The sequence below is a fragment of the Micromys minutus genome (genome assembly GCF_963924665.1).
Source record: "Micromys minutus genome assembly, chromosome: 5".
Lineage (NCBI taxonomy): Eukaryota > Metazoa > Chordata > Mammalia > Rodentia > Muridae > Micromys > Micromys minutus.
Genome location: NC_137974.1, coordinates 5,954,907 through 5,978,587, shown reverse-complemented (window position 1 = coordinate 5,978,587; position 23,681 = coordinate 5,954,907). Strand labels below are relative to the sequence as shown.

The 23,681-nt window shown below is 42.1% G+C and overlaps 1 protein-coding gene across 1 annotated transcript; it reads right to left on the bottom strand.

The window, feature by feature from the left end:
• Nucleotides 1–617: 617 nt before the first annotated feature.
• OLFM4 (olfactomedin 4) lies at nucleotides 618–22,977 on the bottom strand (the record flags this gene model as incomplete). The annotated part of the gene is made up of 5 exons (XM_080916952.1): nucleotides 618–1,429; nucleotides 8,760–8,919; nucleotides 11,058–11,270; nucleotides 17,025–17,177; nucleotides 22,792–22,977. 5 exons carry the CDS (start codon nucleotides 22,975–22,977, stop codon nucleotides 618–620), a joined length of 1,524 nt encoding a protein of 507 aa, XP_080773078.1.
• Between the last annotated feature and the right edge of the window lie 704 nt (nucleotides 22,978–23,681).

The following is a 23,681-nucleotide window of genomic DNA, read 5'->3' as shown; positions in this document are numbered from 1 at the left end:
ATATTATCTGAACCACCCCCAGGACTGATTTGCACTGTACAACTTAATGTGCAATAGGTCCATACTCCCAAAAACTCAAAACATCTAACAGATATATTTAAGATGCCAAATTTACCTATCTGGTATACACAAAGCAGGTTCTAGGAAGAAAACAAAGCTAATATTTGATTTCATGTGCACCTTCTGATCTTAATCTATCTAATTAAGCCTTAGTATCGGTTCCACAATGGACAATTCCGTGGTCCTATGTGGTAGGTGACAGGTCACCATGCAAATTCCCCAAGAGAAAGAATTTTCAGAATTCATACTGAGTTCCCCTTAAGTTCTTTAACTTCTAGACTTCACCTCACTAGAAATTTCTTTAGACTCAGAGTATCCCTAGCCTCTGAGAACTTTACTTGTAAAGACCTTACTTCAGTTGTTAAATCTATCCAAAGAAGATGAGGGTTCCCAAGAGAAATCAAATTGAGACAAATAGCCTAGGTCTCTATTGTGAAAGAACTATCTCAACTAACATCATGTCTAAAGAAACACACCTCTAGACTTCCCTGCAGATATCTAAATATGTGGAGAAGTCAATTTCCGACAAACTGTTTATGCCTCCTTCACCCTAACACTTAGACAGGTTGCCTAGACTGCTGTAAGAAGACAAGATCGTAGTTCAGAAGATAACCATCATTGTAGACATAAAGTTTTTGGTCAAAGGGGTGATAATTAATGCTCTGAATTCTTTCCTGCATCTTTCTCATTGTGATGGCTAGATTGCCTTCCCTCTGTGTGTTGGTGTCATAGTAGTAAAAGATCTCTTCTGTTTTGGTGTTCAACGTGCGAGTAGCATAAAGAACCCCACATACCATGAAGGCATTAGAAACAGATGGCTTGTACTGCCTGGTAACCCAAGTGCTGATCACCTCAAGAGTGGTATCATTGAGTTTACTAATCACTATGTTACCAGTGCTGGCCTCAGTTGCATAAATTGCCCACAGTGCTTGCTCATCCACAGCCAGGTCAATATCTTGCCAATTCACATTAGCATATGAAAAGCGATTATTGTAAACAGCCAGAGGGAGGCGCTGTTTCACAGTGACTGCATTGGTAGTTAGGTTGATTTTGGCAATGTTCCCTGTATTGTACCAATTCACATACAGGTTGTTGTTGAATGCTACTGTACCACCCCCTTGACCATAGGCAACCCGATAGGCTTGGAAATGTGAATAGATTAACAAATTATCCAGTGAGTTGTACAGTCTGTAATACTCTAGAATTCTTGCATCTGTATTCAAAGGTGCCACCCAGTACAGGGTTCTCTCTGGATGCTGAGGAGAGTAATCTCGGCCCCAGGCACCATATTTATAACTAAACCCTAACCAGTTGAGCTGAACCACGGAAGGAGCGCTGATGTTCACCACACCACCATGACTACAGCTTCCTATAAAAGAAGAAAAGACATTCTTAGACAAAATGGGTGAGTAAACAGTTTAGTATCCTAAGAACCAAAATCAACCCTCAAAAATTTCCCCATCATGATTCAATCGCAGCCCTTTTCTAGAGGAGAGCCACCTTTTGTTTCCATCTCGGTGTGAAACCACTGCTGGAGCTAGAGGTCTGCAGAGTAGCATGAAAACCACCTCATGTTATCATCAGTGGGCTTTCAAATTGGAAAATAGTTGTAATGGAACTCCATAAAGACACATCTTAAAGTTTGAGATCCCAGACATAAAAAGGCAGAATTGCTGTTTTGTACATTTTCTTCTCCCAGATAGCATTTTTCAAGTGTCTTAATTTTCTTTAGCAAAATTGATTAAGTAATAACATTCTTAGGAATGCATTCTTTCCTCATAAAACCAATGGTGCTACTTGCCAGGATCAACCCTAAGGTATGAAAGATAGTCCTAGGGGGAGTCCTCCTGCCTTTTCTGGGATCCCAAGTCTATATGCTTAGTAGGTACCAGTGCAGCTCTAAACTAATTGAGGAAGAAGAGGAGGAAGAGGAAGAAGAGAAGGAGGAAAAGGAAGCAGAGGAAGAGGAGGAGAAAGAAGAGGAAGACAAGAAAGTTTTAAATATGAGAGTGGAATCTCAGCCTTGAGAAGCTATAAAGTCACTTAGCCATGGACTTGCCTAACCTGTACCTAGTACGCACTCCATCACATAAGTCACTTGCTGGCCATTGTTCCTCAGAGCTTTGTGAGATGAGCTCTGGTCTTCATAACCCACATGCTACTGCCCCATAGAACAAAAGGCAAGTATTTAATCCTCCTCATTCTAATACAGCCATTGTTAACATGTGTACCATCACACAGCATCAGACGCACTGATCCACTGAATCTTCACTCCATGGAACACATGGATAAATGACCTGAGTTGGGCAACTGGCTCTTTGATTGTATACCCTCGAAAATGCCTGCCAACCAAAACGTTTGTAAGCTACATTTAAACAATGAAATAAAATTCCTCTAGCATTTTTATAACAACCTAGCCAAAGAACTGGACATATTTTCTGATATTATAATAAATACTGGCCTTTAAAAATAGTAAAATAATTTATTGGCTAACAAAGAAAAACCTAACTTTAGGTACATTTGAGATCATTTTTGCTTGTTTGCTACTCAGATTATGGAGGGATAAGAAAGGGAGTGAGGGAAGGCAAAGGAAAGAGCAGAACATGAACACTCTATCTGGCTTTAAGTGCCCAAGAAGAACTAAGAGCCATGAAGGGCAGAGGCATGAGCTAGAGTCAAAAGCAAAGCTGCACCAAACTTCTGGAGACTAGCACTGGGAAGTAAGAAGGACCAAGTGACTGCCTGGGTCCAAGAGAGAAAGACCCATTCCTCCTCCTCTCTAAATGTTTCACTCTCTCCCCTCCTTACTCAAGGACTGCTGGGAGGTGAAACCATTACTAGAAATCCTGCTTTTATTTTTTCAGTCTGCTGGGACTTTTCAGCACCAGAATTAAATATGTGTTCCTTAAATGCTCTCATAAATCCACAGTTGGTGGGAGAGCCAGCCAACCATACAACAGGTAGAGAAATAAAAACCACACTGTACCCAACCTCAAATAATTTTGCATATCATTAAGCAGAACACAGTCACAGGTTTATTTTAATAATGCATGCACCATTTCATAAATAAAAAAGCAACGTGTGTTCAGCCAAGAGACTGCTCTCTGCTAAAGAAATAATAAATAAAATTATAAATTATTATTTCTTCCCCTAAAAGTGATCCCTCAGATGAATGCTTGTTTGCCTTTGTTTATGAAACAACACATGAATTATTAAAATAAAGTTAGCAGTGTGTTCAGTTTAATGATAACAGAAACTGTTCCAGTTTCTATGTGCTAAAGCTGGATTTTCTGGTTAAAATGCCAAGCAGAGCGTTTATTTATGCAAACTACATTTCACTTCAGGAAATGAAAGTCTCTTCTCTTCTTTCAGGTTGGAAGACTTAAGGGCTGCTTGCTTCATTGAGCTTAACTTTCCTGGAAAGAAAACATCCCAAACCAACAGTAACACGATATTTCAGAAAAGTTGATGATGCATATAACTTATCCTCATATTATAAAAGGTTTAAAGATAGACCATTCTGTCTCAGATGCATAATTTTTTGATATGAAGGAACCAAAATCCACCATTAAATCTGTTTAAGTTACTGCAATGATTCCCTCATTAAAACAATCATTCTACTTCAAGCACAGTACTAATAGTGTTCCTACAGATAATACTAAAGGTCTATCATTTCTTATGTTGGCCGGAAACTTAAACTGTGCCTGTTACAAAGATTAAACTTAAATGACACTTCAATTTTTTCTTCATCTCCCAATTATCCCTAAACACTCGTCTAGTCTGTCTTGTTACTTCTTTTCTGTCTTCTACTCTCTTAGGATATTGTTAGAGTTCTGGATCTTCTCAAAAGGAAGTAGAAATAGGAACTGAATAGGGAGAAGGTGTTGTTGTCAGAACTTTGGCTGTGTCTTACAGCAGTGACAAGTCAGGAGATAGACTGTGGTGGGCTTCCCCAATGGCCAGACACAAACCAACAAGAAAACTATTCAAATTGATGGCCGTCTTGGAGCCAACTCTTGTAGTATGATGTCATTATGCAGGAAGGTGGGGCCAGAATAAGGTGAAGCCTATTACTGCATGAAAAGAAAGGATGGGCAGGGACGGGTTTGGGAAGGGGAGGAGGGAGTGAGAGGAAGAGAGAGACAGAGGAGGTGGAAGGAGAAGGAGCTGGGAGCCAACCTGGAGGCAGATGTAAATAGTCTTCTCTGCGCATGCATACAGGTTGTTATGAGTATTTTGGTGTGTTCTTTAATGTGGCGACTTAATCGAGTTCAAAGGAAAGTGTAGTGGCGGGACGCACAAAGTCTGCCACAGAATTAGGATGAGTGTGCCAGGCGTGGTAACAACCCGCCTAGGGTACCCTGTGTGAAAGCGGCTGGCAGAGAGATAGTCAGGAGAGGGTGGCTCCCGAACCTCGTGGCAGAGAAGCAGACTGCACAGAGTGAGACCACACAGGAACTGGTAGACTCCGCTCTATAATATTTACTGCAACAAACTCAGCACTGTCTGTCCTCTACCCTTTCTATTTGGATCTTCCACCCAAGCCTATATCCTAAACCTGTATCCTAGGCCCATCTTTATCTCACACCCTTTCTATGCCTACATTCATGTGAAGATCCTCGCTCTACTCCACGCCCTTTATTACCCATTTCCCACCCCAACTTTACCAGGGCTTTTTGGCAACAATCAGTTTCCAGCCCATGATCCAAGAACTATCAAAGGCTAGTGAATCATTTTACATGTGCTGGTGGGAAGGAGCAAAGCACCAGCGTTCAGGACCTAGGGCATCCTTCCAGCTGCTCTGTGAGTAAGGAAGCAAAGTTCACTAAGAGCTTATCATGTGGATGCCTTGTTGGAACTGCCCTGTCATTCCAGAAACCACAATGACACGCCCTTTGCTAGAGTAGATGGGCACACACAAGCCTGGTGCAGAGAAGGTGTTACCAGACAGGCTACAGCCTAAATCCTGACTCCACTCTTTAGTAACTACATCATGGAGCAAGTTGCTTAATGGTTTCAGACTCAGCTTCCTTAAGTCAAATAAGCAATGCCTACCCTGCAGAACTGTTAGGAGTGACAGAGATACACTTGCAAATGCAACTTAATCGATTGTAACCACCATCATGATAACCACATCATGATATAGATTCTGATTTATATGACTATTTCCAAACACTCATTTCTGGGTGTTTCTTCACCTCTTCTGGTAGTCCTAGCAAACATAAGACGGCCTACCACACAAAGGAATAAATGAATAAGACACGAATCAAATCATTAAACCCAACCTCTCATTTATAAAACACTAGACATCCACCCTGCTACATACACAACTGACGTATTTACAGAATGTGAAGCAAAGAATTCTCCTCATCCTGCAATCCATTAGCCCCTGCTCTGATATTCTCATGGTCCTGAGCCTTGAAATATGGCTAGGCAAACTTTTTAAACTAATAGAGTGGATTTTCAGAGCCAAACTCGGTATGCCTACAGAGAAAGCTTCATTATGGGTCTGTCAGTTCAGATTATCACCGGATCAGCTAAGCTATCTATCTGTATACTAAGACAGAGTACTAAGAAAATATGATTAACTTATAAGAGTTAGGCGATTAAGCCAGGTGTAGTGGCTCACACTTTTAAGCCTAATACTTGGAAGCCTTAGGATAGAGGCTTGACATGAATGTGAGGCCAACCTGGGCTACAGCGTAAAACCCCGTCTCAAAAAAATTTCCAAAACAACCAAAGGATTAGGTGAGCAAAATGGTGATAATTGTAAGGAAACTGATAATGAACTGAATCCGAGTCACTGGCATCTCTGAACTCAGGCATTTATCCTGCCCCTTCTAGTATCTTCAACATCTCACCCCATCACCTACCATTTACTTAAATGCCTTTTGTGTACCTAAAAAGCCCAAGAATTGTCACCATAATTTTTTAATGTGTGTTGTCATTTACATTCAGAGAAGAAAAAATAGACTGAAGTCAGTTTTTTGGGGAGGGTTTCAAAAATACAGGACCAGTTATTTTAAGTTAGAAAGCTCTGTAAAATGAATCAGGAAAAGGTGTTTTTGCAGCAACACACTCACAAACACCACATACAAACCACATACATACATACACCTCCCACACTTGCATTATATATATATATATATATATATATATATATACACACACACACACACAAACATGCACACCACATATAAACCACATACATACACCTCCCACACTTGCATTATATATATATATATATATATATATATATATATATATATATATATACACACACACACACACACAAACATGCACACCACATATAAACCACATACATACACCTCCCACACCTGCATATATATACATATTCACATATATATGCACACACACAAATATGCACATATATTTATATACACACCTACACCACACATACATCTCTCACGCATACATATATACACATATATGCACGTATACACACCTACACCACACACACATGCCTCTCACATAACATATATATATATACATATGCACACCTACACATATTGCATATACTGCATATTATTACAACTAATATATACTGGATCTAAGTTCAAGCTGACCACTGGGTTAGTTCACTACCGCTACAAGGGAGCCAATAAGAGTGCAGAGTAATTTTGAGCTGAGACTCTTGCATACAGTCCTTGTTGTTGTTGTTGTTGTTGATTTTCTTCTATGAAACTCTACAGTTAAAAAAAAAAAAACAGACAGGCCAGATTTTAAAGTCCCATAATAGTGAGGAACTTTAATTAAAGTCTCCACAGGCTCACAACTTCTTGGTGCCTGGGGTTTTTCCAATTCTGCATTATCAACCAATCCAAACATGAAGAGAGCAAGTGAAAGAAATTGATTTAAAAACATGACAAAAACTCAGCTTAATATAAACATCATAAATATAATATGAACAAAGCTGGAGAAGGGCCAAGTGGCTTGGCAGGGGTCCAGGGGCAGTCAAGGTTGTGCAAAAGTGAGTGGAAGTCTGGTTTCCGTTTGCTTAAACAACACAGCTGGGCTGACATAGTCCACAGAAGTCTAAATGTAAAGGCCCAAGGGAAGGTTCTGGAAATATTTTTAAGGGAACCAACTCAAAAGGCCCATTTGCTTTCTTCCTTAAATCCTGAGCAATGGACTTTTTGTGTCAACCTACGTGGTTGACACCTGACTGGGAACCAAATACGTGTTACAGCATGAACCCTGTCACAGAGTGCAGGTGTGCCTTCAAGAAAAGCTACATTCTTGAGACTCAGGTCTCCCTACTGAGATATCAGAGAACTAAGGTAGATGGCCCCAATTACTCCTTGCTTTAAAATGCCCTCAGTTCCAGAAACCAGTGCCAGGAAAATCTATTGCAAGAGCAATATTTTCTGGGGCCTGCCTGCTCATCTTTATCAGAGGTCATAACATTGCTTTGACTCGTGCCTTACAGAGCTGTCATGGTCCAACAGATCCACCTCCCACTTCTGACATGTTTACAGCACTGATCCTGGACCAATTCAGCTGAAGACAGAACATGGTCCTCACCTAAACGCCCTCTGTAAGTCAGATTAGATCAGACCTCTAACTACATCTGCAGAGACATGTCCCCTGAACAAGAGCAAACAGCTTACAACTTTAGTCCTAGCTGATTGAAGCCTTAAAGAAATGAGTTACATGGCAAGATCCAGAAATATACAGTCCAAGAGAAAAGGCTTGTGAGAATTGGAATTCAAAAACCCAACAAAGGCTTCACAATTTGATAACAAACAGTAATTCCCATCCAGGCTGATGCTTAAGACCCTAAGAGAAGTTCCTTTGCTATGGTCTCTCTAAGGGAGGGAGCTGAATGATGTGTGATTTGGGGGAGAAAGCGACTTCAGTATACCAGGGTTTTTAGCCTTTTCTCTCTCCACAGCCAGGCTTTCACTTCAATTATCATGATTACTAATAATATCCATTGCCGGTGTGTGGATGCTGATTACAGAGCCCCGAGCTTCCCAAGCACTGTCTCATTAATCCCCATAGCAACCCTATAAGGTGAGTACAATTATTCTCCCATTTCGCAAATAAGATAACGGATCTTTTCTCTGCAGCCACATAGCTGGTAAAGTCAAGGATTCCAAAGCTATTCTCTCTTAGCCAACACCCCATTGTTCCCATTCACTGATGAATTTAAGTACCTGCCTGCCCCAACCCCCCCCCCCCAAAATCCCTCTCCCACACACATATTGTTCAGGAGTTAACCTGGGGAATCTGGGGGAGAATGAGATGCCATCCTGTCTTGGTGGGTAGCAAAGCATGCCCATAGCCTGGGAGACCCCCAATCCCTTTCATTCTCAGTGACTTCCAGGACTCAGAATGCAGCGGGTACCAGCCTGTGCATAAAGGTGAAGGTGCCTAAGTGAGCCAATCAGCTCATAAGGCAATACCAAGATCCTAGATGCTCCACCATCTGCAGTCCCATAGCTCTTCCCTCTCTAGACAGTGCAACAAGAATATGTGTGGCTAGTTTACAAAACCTCACTGTGCTCTTCCTCTGTGAAACCGAGAATATTGACGATAGAACCCGTAGAAAGTGGGAGAACTTTAAGATGAAAGAATGAAGTCAGAACTGCAAAAATGCCTCCTGCCTCCATCACTCCAACCCCACCCCACCCCCATCAAGGCTCACGTGGTAAAAACATACACAGCAGGCTTACCAGGAGCAGGAGGAGGGGGCGTGGCAGGCACAAGGTCACTTTTAGAGGCCTCACATTCTTTCAGCTTGGTCTTCAGAGCCAGGATTTGCCTTCGAATGCTAAGGACATTGTTTTGGTCCAGCGTCTCCAGCTTCTCTACCAGGAGAGTCATATTCCTTATCTAAAGAAATAAAAATTCACAGTGACTTTATATTACTGTGCAATTTCTTTCATAAACATTCTAGGGCTGAATTTGTCATTTAGTGAAACGTTGCTACAGAATACACCAGAGATTCTTCTGAATGGTTTCATTTGGAAGAATACATTTTACAGTTTAGACTGAGCGCCTGTCACATCTCAGGCAACGTGTGTGACAAGAAGAAAATGGCAAAGATTTTAACAGTTTTAATAATAGAGCACAGGCTCACTCCAGGCATTCACAAATGTCCATTAAAGTTCATTTCTAATAACCTTCCCCTATAAACTCGTGTTTACTCATGTTGTATTATAATTAAGTTTCTAATGAATGATGAGGGCTGAAAAAATGTAAATTCTAAAACATGCAACTAAAATTCTCAATTATAGCCCATGTCATGACCGTGCTGGTAAATGCTGGCTGGTGTAAATTACCCAACCATAACATTAATATAATAATTTTATCCATAGATCTTTAAAGATTTTGCTAAAACATATCCACAAGAAATATATTTTTGGCTTAATTTTTTAAAGGTTTTTAATTTTTGATTTGTTCATTGAGAATTTTTACACAGTATAATTTCATCATATTTTTCCCTTCCCCCAACTCTCCTCCTCCACACTCATTCAACTTCATGCTCTTTCTCTCTCCTAAGAACAAAAACAAAGGGAGGGACGGCAACTAAAAACACAGAGCCCAATTTGTGTTGTCAATCTATTCCTGAGCACAGGGTTACTCTGGAGTGTGGTTAATGTGCCCAGCATCATTCGATTAAAGAAAACTAATTTAGTAGCTATCATTTACCAATTTACCTAGCTTCTTAGCTAGGGGTGGGACTTTGTGCCCAGATTTTATCTTCCTTGAGTTTGCACACACTATGCATGCCATCAGCCTCTGTGAGCTTGTGGTGTATCTGCTCTGTTGCACCGGATGAATGCTACTGTCTTAAGATAGTCCACCGCCTCTGGCTCTTATCCTAGTCCCACCTCCTTTCTGTGTAGGTCCCTGAGCATTGAGGGTGGTGTGAAAACCGCATCCCATTCAGAACTGAATACTCCAGAGTCCTTCAATGTCTGCCCATTGTGCAGCTGTCAGTCTCTGTGTTAATTACCATCTGCTTCAAGAAGAAGCTTCTCTGCTGAGTGTTGAGTGACACACTGATCTATGGGTTTAGCGATACGCCATCAAGAGCTGTTTTATTGCTATGTTGGGCAAATCACCACCCCACATTTCAAACTGTACTACAGAGCCAAGTAATAATTTTTAAAAAAAGCAGTGTGGCACTGGATCAATGTAATAGAACTGAGGATGAGATGTAACTCCACACACCAATGGACGCCTGACTTTTGACAAAAAGGCAGAAAATGCACACTAAAGAAAAGACAGGATCTTCGACAAACTGTGCTGGTCAAACTGGATTGCTGCATGTGGAAGACTAGAAAATGATTCATATCCATTACCTTGTAAAAAAACAACTCCAAACAGATCTACATAAGGCCTGATACGCAGGACATTTCAGTATGTGGAGAATCCAAGAGAAATAGGTGGTCATTCAAAACCTGAAGATACCCGCAATCAGGTAAACTGTGTTTCTAGTCTCATGAGAATAAATCCAGAACAGAGAAGACGCCTGATTTAACATGGCCAAAGACAAGTCATTAAGATGTATGGTACCACTTCCTGGAACCAGAAAGGTCATTTAGTTCTGGGACAGAATTCTTGGTTTCCAACATCTGCTTCTCGGTCAACATGTTCCCAAAACACTTAACTTATTATGTAAGTATAGTCAGCCATCCAAAACAGAACGTGGATATGTGGATGGACCTCATGGTCCTGAGATAGTGGAAGAGTCAGGGTTAGGAAAGAAACTATCCCATCCAAATCATAGCACTTGTTCAGTAACTGAATGAAATACATTTATTTTATTTTGTTTGCTTGCTTGTGTTGAGACAGTTTCTCTGTGTAACAACCCTGGCTGTCCTGAAACTCGCTTTGTAGACCAAGCTGGCCTTGTACTTACAGAGGTCCACCTTCCTCTGCCCCCCCCCAAGTCTTGGGATTAAAGGCATGTGCCACCACTCCCAGCCCCCAAATACATTGTTGATATTCTAAGGCATTCTTACCTCCACTTCCAGCATGTCAATGATATCTGTACTGCCGGCGAAATTCTCCTTCAGCTGTATGACCAGCTTATGCATCTCCTTCACTTCCAGTTTGATCAACTCAAAGTCCAGCTCTGTGTAGGAAATGCTGTCCTTCTCCATCACCTCTACCCGAACAGTCAGGTTCAGGAGTTTCTTCTCATACACACTTATTAGCTGGGCATACTCCTTCACCTAGAGCAGAAACAAAAAGCTTGTTAGATGTCCTCCACTAGGAAAGATGTGAAGATTATTTGATCCTTGTCAATCACTGGAAAGAAATGCATTTTTTTTTAATCCAAATCCAAACTAAAAATACCATGTTATTGAGGCTTCTGGTCTCATTTACATATACTGAATATAATCTGTATGTGCATTTTAATCTCCATTTTAAAGCCTGAGGATGCTAGCTCACTAGATTGAACCAGATGGGATCATCTCTGTTCTCAGCTCACTTCCTGGAAATCAGAGTTTCTCAGCCTCTGTGCTATTGACATTTCAAGGAAGACTCTTTCTTCTTGTGTTATACAGCGCATTGTAGGATATTCAGTTGCTCCCAGTTATGACAATCAAAAAAATGTCTCAAAGTATTATTAAATGTACTCCGGGGACAATCACTACCTCTACCAGACTTTGGTTTAGAGCCGTTGTTCTCGCTAAGTCTCAGCATTTCCTAGAAGAGAAGAAATGCATTGGGTAGAAATGTATTTCCTTGTGAATAGTGTGCCAAGAATTTGGAGCCCCTCTGACTTTTACATAGAAACATAACCACCCAACTTCCTATACAGTGTGTGTAGGCACAACTGCAGAATGCACATTTCATCAAGTGAGTTCACATTTATTCCAAGAACTGATTATTGCAATCAGACCTTTAAATTGCACATTTGTTGCATACATTTGAATGTCTGATCATTAAGTTAAGGTTCCAAAAATTCCCTTGGTAGTTGGGTGTATAATTGGAATCTCCAAAAGGATATTTCAATAAACAGTCAGGGACACTTTTTTTTGTATGTGATCTCTAAAAGAAATGTCATGGCTTTTTCAAAGACCTGCTCATTAAAAAGTTGCTGCTTTCAGTTTCTTTTTAAAATAAGTAATACTGCTTCCCTAACTGCACTGATGTCAGACCCCTGGATGGATTCAGACAGATGTTGACCCATGGTCTCTCTAATGACGAAGGCAGCCCTAACTCCTGTCATCGTAACCCTTCCACTTCACCCCACCATGAAAATTAGAATAGACTCATAGGCCAAGGACCTTCAGAGCCAGGGCCTCAGGAAAAGAGGTGTCTAATGAACGTTGGAATTTGCAGCCCTTGGCACAACTACTGTATCTCCTCAGGCAGCGATGTCCGCTGCCATCAGATGCCCCATCACTCAGAGGCTGATAGGAATCATGATGATTTTGTGTATACATGATTTTTTTTGTAAAGTGTGGGAGGTGCATATAATAAACAAGCTCCCCTCCCTGGCTCCCCCAAAATAAACACAAACATAACGTATCCAGGTTTCAACTTCTTTTGAAAAAAATGGTCACAAAACCTTGCCTGTGGTAAAAACGAAATAATGTACCAATCCATTGCAGAAATGGAAGTTTGAGAAATGAGTGTGCTTGGTGGCATTTGGCCTTGCCAGCTCTTGGAACAAATAAAACAGCCTCAGCTTTCCTGGAACACTTTGGTGGCATTACCAGCTACTGTTCTGGGCAAATGAACAATGCCATAGTCATTTCTGCTAAATAAAATGTGGTCTGTTGCCCACCCCCTTCTGCCCCCACTCTCAGAAAACCAAGGCCTGGCCTAGAGTTTGTGACCTCTGAAAATTTGTGCTGGGCCTCACTTAAGTTCAGATGTAAAATAAAAGGTCTCTCTTAATCTGGCAGGAAATGTTGAAGGGTGATCCTTTCTGCTGACATTTGGAGGAAAGCTGGATGATGTTCAGGAAAAACTGAAATTATCCACAGTTATGGTGGGCAGGAGAAAATTTGAAGATGGGCCAGGAAGATTTCACACGTGAAATGTTCAGTTGTACAGATTTTGTTCATGGAAATGGTGCAGACACCCCTGCTCAGTAACAGCAGACCAGCTACCCAGTGATGAGTCCAGCCCCACATCACTGGTATGCAGTATCTGTAGCACATTTCTCCCTCCTGGATTTAGAATCCTTCTTCTAAGCAGAGGGAGGAGGCCCAAGTGGGGAGTTTGTCTCCAGAAGATACTGTCAAGTCTAAAGACATTTGGGTTGTCACATTGAGAACTGATCGCGTGCTCATGGCATTGAGAGTCCAGGGGTGCTGTGAAGTGTGCTACAAAAACATGAGTCTAAGATGGAGAGAAAACATCACTGTAGCAACATCTCTGCCCCAATTTCACCACTACAGCAAGTGTGCGCCTGAGAACATTCCCAATGCCTGCCTGCAAATCACCAGACTGAGATTCATAGTTCTATTTTATTGGTATCCACTTAACTATGTTATGGATTAATGCATATAATAAATACATATATATTATATATGTGTATGTATATATGTGTGTGTATGTATATATATATATATATATATATATACATATATACATATATATATATAGTTTGGACTCTATTTTGAGATGGTTGCTTATTGTTTTTTAAAATAAATGTAGTCTTGTCATAATTAAGGAGGTAATGTGGCTGGCTATCTGGCTAAATAATTAGTATGGTTCATAGTTCTGTCAGCTCCTCAAAACCCATGATGATAGCTATAGGCAGATTACTTGAAATAAGTAAATGGACTTTGAAACATACTGTTATTTTCAACATATTCTTAAAAGCAAATGTAATTAGGTTAATTGACCCTGAAAATATCATCAAAATGTGCAGTATTTTGGTACAAGAGCTGCCTGAGCTCAAAGCTAACTTCAGTACCCACTGGGAAAATCACTCAAATTCTCTAAGTTTTACTCTACTTCCAAAACCAAGAGTATCGACATCAAGCTTGCAGGATTATTAGAGAACAGAGATTATGTACACTAAGGGCCTCACTAATGGCTGCTCTATAAATTCTAGAAATGAACAGAGAAATGGCAATATCCGTGTTTTTTTTCAATCTGACCTTTTAATTTACTTTTATTCCACTGCACAAAGCACTGCTCAGTCAATGTTGTTTGTTTATAGGTTGTTCAAATATCTCCCAGACTGCCTCAGCCTTCTCATGCATGAGCATCTATTAGCAAATGTGTCATATTAAATGACTTGCCCCAAGGACTAGGAGGCTTGAGACAAAGAAAACAAAACAAACTAATGAACAAAACCTGAGTGGCCTTTTATGTCATCTTCTTCCTAGGTATGGCCACACAGGATGTGTCATAAGTAACAGAAAAATCTAAAGGCTTTCGGCATTTTCCACAGAGGCAGCTCCTGACAGATAATGAATTAATGGAAGGCAGTCTCAAGCCTTTCACCTGCTCAGAATGGGCATCCCCCCAGGCCCCTAGATAAATGGTGATTTCTAAGACAGCCTGGAGACAGCTATAATAATTCACCCAGAAATCCAGAAGCCCTCAGCTAAAGAGATAACTGGGGATTTGAAGGCATAACTGACCTAGTACATATCTTGGGTCTTCTCAGAAGAGCAATAACATCCTAGACTGGGGGTAGGGGTGGGAAATCTGGCTTGATTCTGAAGACTTAAATCCCTGACCTGAATATGAATTCCAAGAGAGGAATGACCACGGGGAAGTCCCTTTATCCATGTAAATGTTGGGTTTTTCTGTCTTTAAAGTGGGAGGGAGGAGACCTGCCTATCTCCATTAAAGACTTGCTTGAGAGAATACTAGAAGCACTTGAACAAATTCAAATGAAGGTTTCCACTGTTCTAACTGGTGCCATCTGCCACTGCAAATCAGCCCTGCAAACCTCAGCTGATAGCAAACTCCTGTGTTAGGCTTCCATTTCATCTGGGGAAAGGCGTCAGCCGACAAACTACTGGCTCCTCCAGAACTGAAAGATTTCCCACCTATGCTGCCCCCTCTCTCCTCCAATTATTAGCAAAGCAGGTGCCACCTGCCCCATTCCCTGTTACAGCACTGGAATTAAATGCCCCACACTCACAAACCTGGCAAGCCACATTCTTCTCTGGAGAAGCTGGAAGTTTCAAGCTACCCATCACACTCCTGCCAGCAAAGTGCAAATCGGGGGCTTCCACTATTGCAAAGCAAATGACTCCAACTGAAAAAGACCTTTACCTAGGGTTTTCCTCTGCTTGTTAGGTTTTTATGCATAACTTCTTATCTTCACTTGATTATGCTGGAATAAGGCTATGAATATTAATGGTTGGAATTTATAATTTAGTGCTATGCCTTTTTTACTGATTAATTCAAGGACATTTTATTTCTTGGGAAGCCAGGTTTCTCTAGTAGTCAAGCACGTTTTCTTGGACACTCATTTTAACTTAGAATATTTTTCTACCAATTCAGGTTGAAAGCAGGATCTCGGGCTCGCCATCATTTTTTTTTTTTTTTCTTTTTTTTTTTTTTTTTGGTCTTAAAGGATAACTACTTTGGATGTTGTGGTGGCTCAGGAAAACTTATTTGGAAGGCTGCAGTAAAGCCAGAAGTCCTTGTAAATTAATAGGGTTGTATTAAATAATGCATAATGTGATTATATTCTAGCCTGGACTTCACCTAAGCATAAAATAGGAGCCTTTCCAATTGATTTGTAGCACGGCAAACACTGGATGACGTGGAAACTGTATGGCAAGGCACATTGCTCCAGCAGGCTAGGATAAAAGCAAGCCCCTTAGAATAAATTTCTCTGGCTTCACAGAGCAGGAACCAGAAGATTCTAGTCAGGGTTTTCCCCAAGGATAAGAGGCCTATTAATCTCCACTCAAATTCATAAAGAAACCTTCAATTTTGGTCTCATTGGAGACAAGTGGAATGAAATGTTCCTGTTGTGACAATTGAAAAATAACTTATCAACAAAGAGGGTGAGGAAGAATGTGGAGGGGATTTACACAAATTTAAATATGTTCATCATTAAAGGAGGAAAGAACATAAAAGAGGTAAGGGAGAAAAGCAGGAAGGGAGAATGGGCAGGAGAAGATTTGAAAGAAAAAGGAGGAGAAAAACCAAGGGGAGAAGGAGGAGGGTGAGGAGGAGGGTGAGGAGGAGGGAGGGAGGAGGAGAGGAGGAGGGAGAGGGAAGAGAAAAGAGGAGGGAGAGGAGGAGGGAGAGGAGGAGGGAGAGGAGGAGGGAGAGGAGGAGGGAGAGGAGGAGGGAGAGGTAACAGAGAGGAGGAGAGAGAGGAGGAGGGAGGGAGGAGGAGAGGAGGAGGGAGAGGGAAGAGAAAAGAGGAGGGTGAGGAGGAGGGAGAGGAGGAGGGAGAGGAGGAGGGAGAGGAGGAGGGAGAGGAGGAGGGAGAGGAGGAGGGAGAGGAGGAGGGAGAGGAGGAGGAGAGGAGGAGGGAGAGGGAAGAGAAAAGAGGAGGGAGAGGAGGAGGGAGAGGAGGAGGGCTGTCTAAAGGTGAGAGAATACCAACAATAGCACAGCAATAAAAAGTCAGAAAGGAAAGTAGGAAAGCTTAGTAAGAATGAACAAAAGGAAGAATTAAGGCAAAGGAAACCACTGGGAACAAGAATGGCACAGGAATTGAAGTAAAACATGACAGAGAAACAAGACAGAATAGGTCCAAAGGGGAAAAGGAGAGAGAAAGCAAATTAAAACTGGAAAGGTTGACCAAGGCCAAAGAAAGCACCAAACATTCAAAGTTGCTGGCCAAACCAGAGGGTTTTCCAGTCTTTTCCACTGTGAGAGAAGCGCTGTTGGGTTTTGTTTATTTTGTTTTGTTTATCTTTTTCTTCATGCAGTAAATTTTTCAGTCAAGCCTTGATCCCACTGTCTTCCTGAGTTCCCCTAGTTCCGGAGCTCAGAGATTTCCTATAAACCAACACATTATTTGAAAAGAAACCACTTACCTTAGAAAACTCTTTCTCAAATTTCTGAGAAAGGGTGTGCGCCGTGAACTCTAAGCGCTCCACTCTGTCTGCAGGAAAGGTGGTGTCCGGCAGGGAAACAGAACACTGGCAGGTCCCATGGCTGTCCACTGTCCCAGTGAAATTGGAAAGTGGCTGTGAGTAATAAAAGATGAGCGTCAGTAATAAGCTGGGAGGTGAGCCTTGTAAGCAGCAGGAATGACAGAAATTTGTGGGTCAAAAGAGTGATTGGAGGCAAACTAGTAGAATCCAACATATCAATGAATGACGTCATAGAGACAAGCCAAACATCTCCACCCACCGGTTCAGCCACTAGGTCAGTAGGTTGTACCAAAAGGAAGATGCCCCATGCTTGGGGAGTCTTAAAGAAATCACTGCTGTCTCTGTGGAAAGAGACGTTTAAGAGACTATTAAATGTGTACATATGTTCTATTGTTTGTAGGATGTGACATCTCTAGTCCATTTCCTCTTCTGTGAAATTGAGACCCCTTGATTGATGGGTCATCCTCTGGAGTAAGCAAGTAATGTGAGCTGAGTCTCTGCACACACACATACACATACACACACACACACACACACACACACACACACACACACACACACCAATCCCAGGCCAGTTTCTCCCAGTTGTAATAAAGAAACCATGAAGGTTTGTGGGCCATGGTAAAAGATATCCAGTGAGAATTCAACTCCTCTCTTCAGGTGAGAAATTACAAAACTCATTTTTTTTTTTGTCCAAATGGAAACAAGCCATCTATCTATTGAGTCAAAAACTAAGTAGAGTATGAGTTTGTAGCTCACTCACAAATTTCTCAAATAGAAGTTCCCCAGCTTACCACTTGCAAAAAAAAAAAAAAAAAAAAAAAAAAAAGAAGAAAAAGAAGTCATTTAAAAATATTTGAACCTTCTTTAAGATATTCAGGCTCACACTTCGATGCCACTGTACATTTTAAAATGACAGGTTTGAAAGATTCTGTTTTCTTTTTGTCCCCTTTGAACTACCTCAAGGGAATCCCAGCACAATTAACATTTTCCATTACTACTATTGCCTTGCAGAGTGAGCCCTGTCTGCCAACTGGCCGTGCCTTTTAATGATCTCATCACAAGGCCAGCCCAAAGCTCACCTCTGAAGCGTCAGCCTGAAGGGACTCTTTATGAAACTAAGGAGGAGAGAGCAGTTTTCAATCTCGAGAGATTCCAGCCATGTCTCAAAGTTCACATTAGCTGGTGGTAACGGAGTGTATCTGCTCCACACGCAAGCTACCTCTACTGATCTTCACGAACAATTTTCTAGATATTAGATACTCCTGTAATGAAAATTTAGCTCATCTGGGACTCATGGGCCATAAGGTGCTTGCAAAGGGTGGTGGTTGTGCTGTTTTTAAATAAACTGAAGCATCTCTAAAACAATAGGAATGGTGTGTGTGTGTGTGTGTGTGTGTGTGTGTGTGTGTGTGTGTGTGTGATTTATATCTTTATGGCTATCTGTATGTCTGCATGTGGAAGCCAGAGGACAACCCTGCACACTGTATAGGTAGAATTTCTCTTTTTTGTTTTGCCTTGAGACAGTCTCTCATTGGCCTGGGAATCACCAAGTAGGCCTAGCTGCTGGCTAGTGAGCCTCGGGAATCCTTCTCGCTAGCACTGTGACAACAACCTTACACTACCACACCTGCCTTTCACATTTGGGGTTCTGGGAACCAAGCTCAAGTCCCTGTGTCTGCAATCACTTTTCCTTTTACTGTGTCACCTTATCAGCCCCCACACTCCAGGAAAAGGCTTGACATTGCCCTTCCTTTTCAAATCAGAGGCCTCCATCAGAGGGACGAGGGAGTACAGTGTAGGAACAAGCACGTGCTGCACATGGGAGCTGAGGGGTAGAGTGGGGTGGGGAAGGGCATTGCAGAGGATGAGTGAGGGCTGGAGAGTATACCCCAGAGTCTGTTGGAGAGGCTGGATCCCCTTGGGCTCAGATCTATCATGCCATCTAAAGGTAGAAAGACTCTGGCATAGGTGTGCCAAGTCTTTTGAAGAGATGCCTTATTATAATAACCATCTAGCAAAGAAAAGGTCCTGCATTGCGTTGACAAGGGGAGGTTAATTAGCTTCACGAGACAAGGTGGGCCATTCCCGGAGTTCTCTGTGAAGCTCTGTCAGCTCTGGAAACAGGAGACATCATCAAGCAGTCCCTAGACAATCAACTAGAGACCACTAGCTAACAACTTTCAGTCCTGAAGTTCACCTGAAAGACATGCAAATAATTATGAACCTTGCTGACAGCCATTCCACTGGCTTCCACTGAACATCTCTGTCCCACTGCTGTGGACTCCATCCTGCTTATCATCAGCCCAGCGTGCTTGGCTGACATCAAAATGGTCCATAAGTTTGATCAGTGTCTCCCATTAGAGATATTTCTGCTCCTGGAATTCAAAGACAATGAAGCTAATGGTGATGAGTCTCTCTGCAGTGAATGCTTAAACTACATGAGCGAAATGTGGGCACGGGACGCAAAGACAAGTGCTTGTCCTCTTGGCCTTTGAAAGGATGCGTGATCCCCTTCTGGAGGGCAGGTAGAACCCTGTGTGCTCCGCAAGAGTGACTGTGCTTCTAAATTTCTGCTTGGTATATATTCAGTTAACATTTACTAAGGTCTTTAATACCCCACACTCTGGAATTAAAAGCTGATTAAGAGCAATTCTGGTCCAATCAGGCTCACTCTCAATTCTGAATGCTCTAGGGACTTTCCCCACAGCGTCATAACCTGATGACAAAGGTACCCAGACCATTGTGGTTCCAACTCTGCCACTGACTGTGAGAAGCCCTCCTGACATCTGTGAGAGGAAGCAGCCACTTCTTTGGAGGCATGTATAGCGTGGTGAGCCCTCCAGCACACGGTGAGACTCATGTTTGTGATTTAAGGTCGCAATCGGCTCTAATTAGCAGCCAAGTCTAAGTGCCCACAAAGATTCACGAACATAAAATAATGGTACTCAGCGTTTCAGAAGTACAGAAAATGATACATTTGGAACTTGCTCAATGACAGTTATAAAAGGGTTTCCCACTCCTTTCCAACAAGCTCATCAAGCTGACAGCCAGCCTAGAAAATTAGGTTCATAGTGGAATTGACACCTGGTCCACTATAAAAAGGAGGTTGGAGTCTGACTCACTCACCCCAAGCAGATAAGCAAACAAGGAAGGAAATTGAAGCCTCTAAGTACAGTTTAACTACTAGTTCCTACCTACTTTTAAATATTTGCCTTCTTACTAGGCAGTGTCACTTTGAATTCCTCTCTTCCTTCACTGGTGTCTTATTTTCTATTAGTTCAGCTGATGATGTTACATCGAAATGCTGGGTTTTAATTGGTAGTGAGCGTTTGCGACAAATTATTGTTGTTAGCCACATCTTACAAAACAAAATAGCCCATTCTGATTGTTCCCAGAAATTATTTAGTGCCCTGGGATAAGATTTTTGGCTACTGAGTAGCCAGTATATGATTGTGATTCTCTGAACTCTTTGAAAGGCAATTTTCATCGGTGCCCTGGACATACAGAAAGCTACATGCAGTGAGATGGTTTTCACAACAGGCTCCTTTGACATGAGTTAAAACCTGAATGAAACAACTAAATTGTATGAATGGCCTGATCTGAGGCAGTATAACTTCCCAGGTGACTCTAAGTCAATGACCCCTCACCATAGTAAGCTTCAAATTTACTCTAAAATGGGACCCTTGTGTTTACCTAACTCTTGGGGTTAAAGAAGGTGTATTATGTATTAACCTAGTCTTGGCATTCATTAAGCATGCACTGGGTATTACTGATACCCTTGCCCTCTGGGCCCCACCCAAATCATTTATTGATCACATTTTCGTTGTCCCAGATTTTTATGGAACTAATGTAAATACTCACAGAAAAGCCTCTTCCTCCTCGTTTCCTATTTACCCTTCCACTCAGACAAGTTCATGAAAGTGGCTGACTAGAGGATCTCTAAACAAAATGCCTAGCAGTTCTGAAGGAGGCACTCTGAGGAGTAAGGAGCCCTCAAGCACAGTTAACCCTGCAGCAAGGTCAACCTGGAAAGTTTTACAAAGTAGGGTTCCTGCAGAAAGCCTGGCCAATACAAATGCGGATGCTCACAGCCAACTCTCATCTGAGCACAGGGACCCCAATGGAGGAGTTAGAGGAAGAACTGGAGGAGCTGAAGGGGTTTGCAACCCCATAGGAAGAACCACAATATCAACCAACCAGTCCCCACAGAGCTCCCAGGGACTAAACTACCTACCAAAGAGTACACATGGGGGAACCCATGGCTCCAGCCACGTATGTAGCCAAGGATGACACTATCTGGCATCAATGGGAGAAGAGACCCTTGGTCCTGTGAAGGCTTAATGCCCGGGAGTAGAGGAATGCTAGGGCAGTGAGGCAGGTGGGTGGGGGCCACCCTCATAAAAGCAGGGGGGGTGGGATAGGGAGTTTGTTTAAGGGAAACCAGGAAGGGGGATAACATTTGAAATGTAAATAAATAAAATAACCAATTTTTTAGAAATATAAAAAAAGAAAATCCTAGAGGTAAAGTGGGCAACTGTTCCTGTCCCAAACCCTGCAACTCCTCCATGCCTCTCTTTGTTTTTCTAAAGGAAAGCCAAAGAGTTCTCACCCCCAAAGAATTAGGCAAAACCAAGCATTCTCCATTCTTGTAGAATGTGGACCTTTGTTCGTTCATTTTACTGCTGCAGTTGTTTGGCACTGGAAATATAGCCCCAGTGATTCCATATTAAAAAACAAATAAATAAATTAAAAGATTGAAAAGAGTTAGCATTCTCTTGGGAAATGTCCGCATACAATGACATTTTCCTGTGATTAGTTTTTCCTCTTCTTATAACCGATGTTTTGTGTGTATGATTGTGTACATGTGTATGTGCTTGTGTGTGTGTGTTTCTCCACTACACGTCATTTAACTTTTCTTGAGATAAGCTCTATCACTGAAAGCAGAGCTCACAAATTTGCTAGAATGGTTGGCAAGTAAGCCCCTGGGATCCTCCTGTGTCTGGCTCCTCCAACCAGTTTGCAGATGACTGCCACCTTGCCTGGCTTTTTAGGCAGGTGCTAGATACACAGACACTGGCCCTCACACTGGAGTGGGAAGTGATTTATTGAGTATTCCATGTACTCAGACCCATTACCGATCTTCGATCTTCGTTATAAACTAGGCGCAGAGGAACTGACAGGGCTCCAGATGTCACCTGGAGAGTCTCTCTCCCTCGGAGGGTATTATCTATGCCCAAGATACTACCTCTGGGCAGAAAATCCATTGGATAGACTTTGCTGGAGTGGCAACTCATTGTATCTCTTTCCTGAATCTCTCATCCCAAACAATGTATTAGAATCAATTGGATTTCTTTTTAAATTCCTGAGTTGTACACACGTGTATAGGATAGAACCAAGGATTTTTGGATTTTTAGGATTTTTCCCACCACTGATCCTATAGGTCACCCTGGGTAGAGAACCTCTTTAGAACATACCTTTCTCCAAGAACGTTAGCTAGAAAACTGGGCTGTTGTCTCTCCTGCTAACAATTTAATTACTTCACCCAGGTTTTAATTCATTTCCCAGGCATCTCCAGTGAACAGAAAGAGTCATAAATCCTTTAAAGTGCCCAAGTCTAGTCAACCATGAAATTGTATTCAGGTCTCCCAAAAAGTGAGCAGAAGAAAATTGAACATAGCTCACCCAGACTCAGCAACTCCCTCACCTGAGACAGAGAACCACCTTCTGCCCGAGATGTGCCTCCCGTAGGCAACCAGGCAGCTGTAGCCTGGGATGATGTTGGAGTTGTGGTCAATTCCAGGGAATGTGTAGAGGTCAGAGTTGTCAAATTTCCACAGTCAGGGCCAAGGCAGAACAGAAGGAACAGGAGGAGGAGATTGCTGTAACACATCTTGCCTTCTTAACTAAGATGCTGACTTCTTCCCAGAGCCCCAGGGCTTCTTATAGCTCCCAGTGGGGATTGCCCCACGGGCAGTGTGTGACGAAAGAGGAAGTAGCCACCGGAACATGTGACCCACCCTAAAAGCATCAGGTCACCTGCAACCCGAGTCCTGTCCACACCTTGCCCCTGAGCCCCACTCTGTGACCTGCTTTTAATAGATTTCCCCACTGACAAATATTAACTCACATAAATTTCTTCAAGAAATTATCTGGTTTGTAACTTGATACTTCCTTGAAGGAGACAGAATCAAAGTAGCCTTTGTGAAAGAGACCGTTTGGGGGTGCCTAGAAAAAAGCAACCTTTGGCCTTCTGCCTAGAAATGACTTTGGGGTGTTTGCACCTATTTTTGCTGAATTCCGCTTTCCACAGAGAGAGTAGTATGGGCTCACATTAGAGACTGAAACTTTCCTCCAAGATGTCTGAAGACTTCCTCTTCAGAACCTGGTGCCCATCGGCTCTGACCTGCTCTTTGTCTTGTTTCCTTCTACATCAAGTCCTTTCCACAACCCCACCAAGACTTTGCTCTCTAGAAATCCACACAGGACTGTGAATTCTGTGCTTCTAAAGGAAAAGAAATAGCCTAACTGGACAAGGGACCCAGATGATCTCTTGGTTATTCCTCTAGGTCAGGGTATCGCTCCCTCCTCAACCAA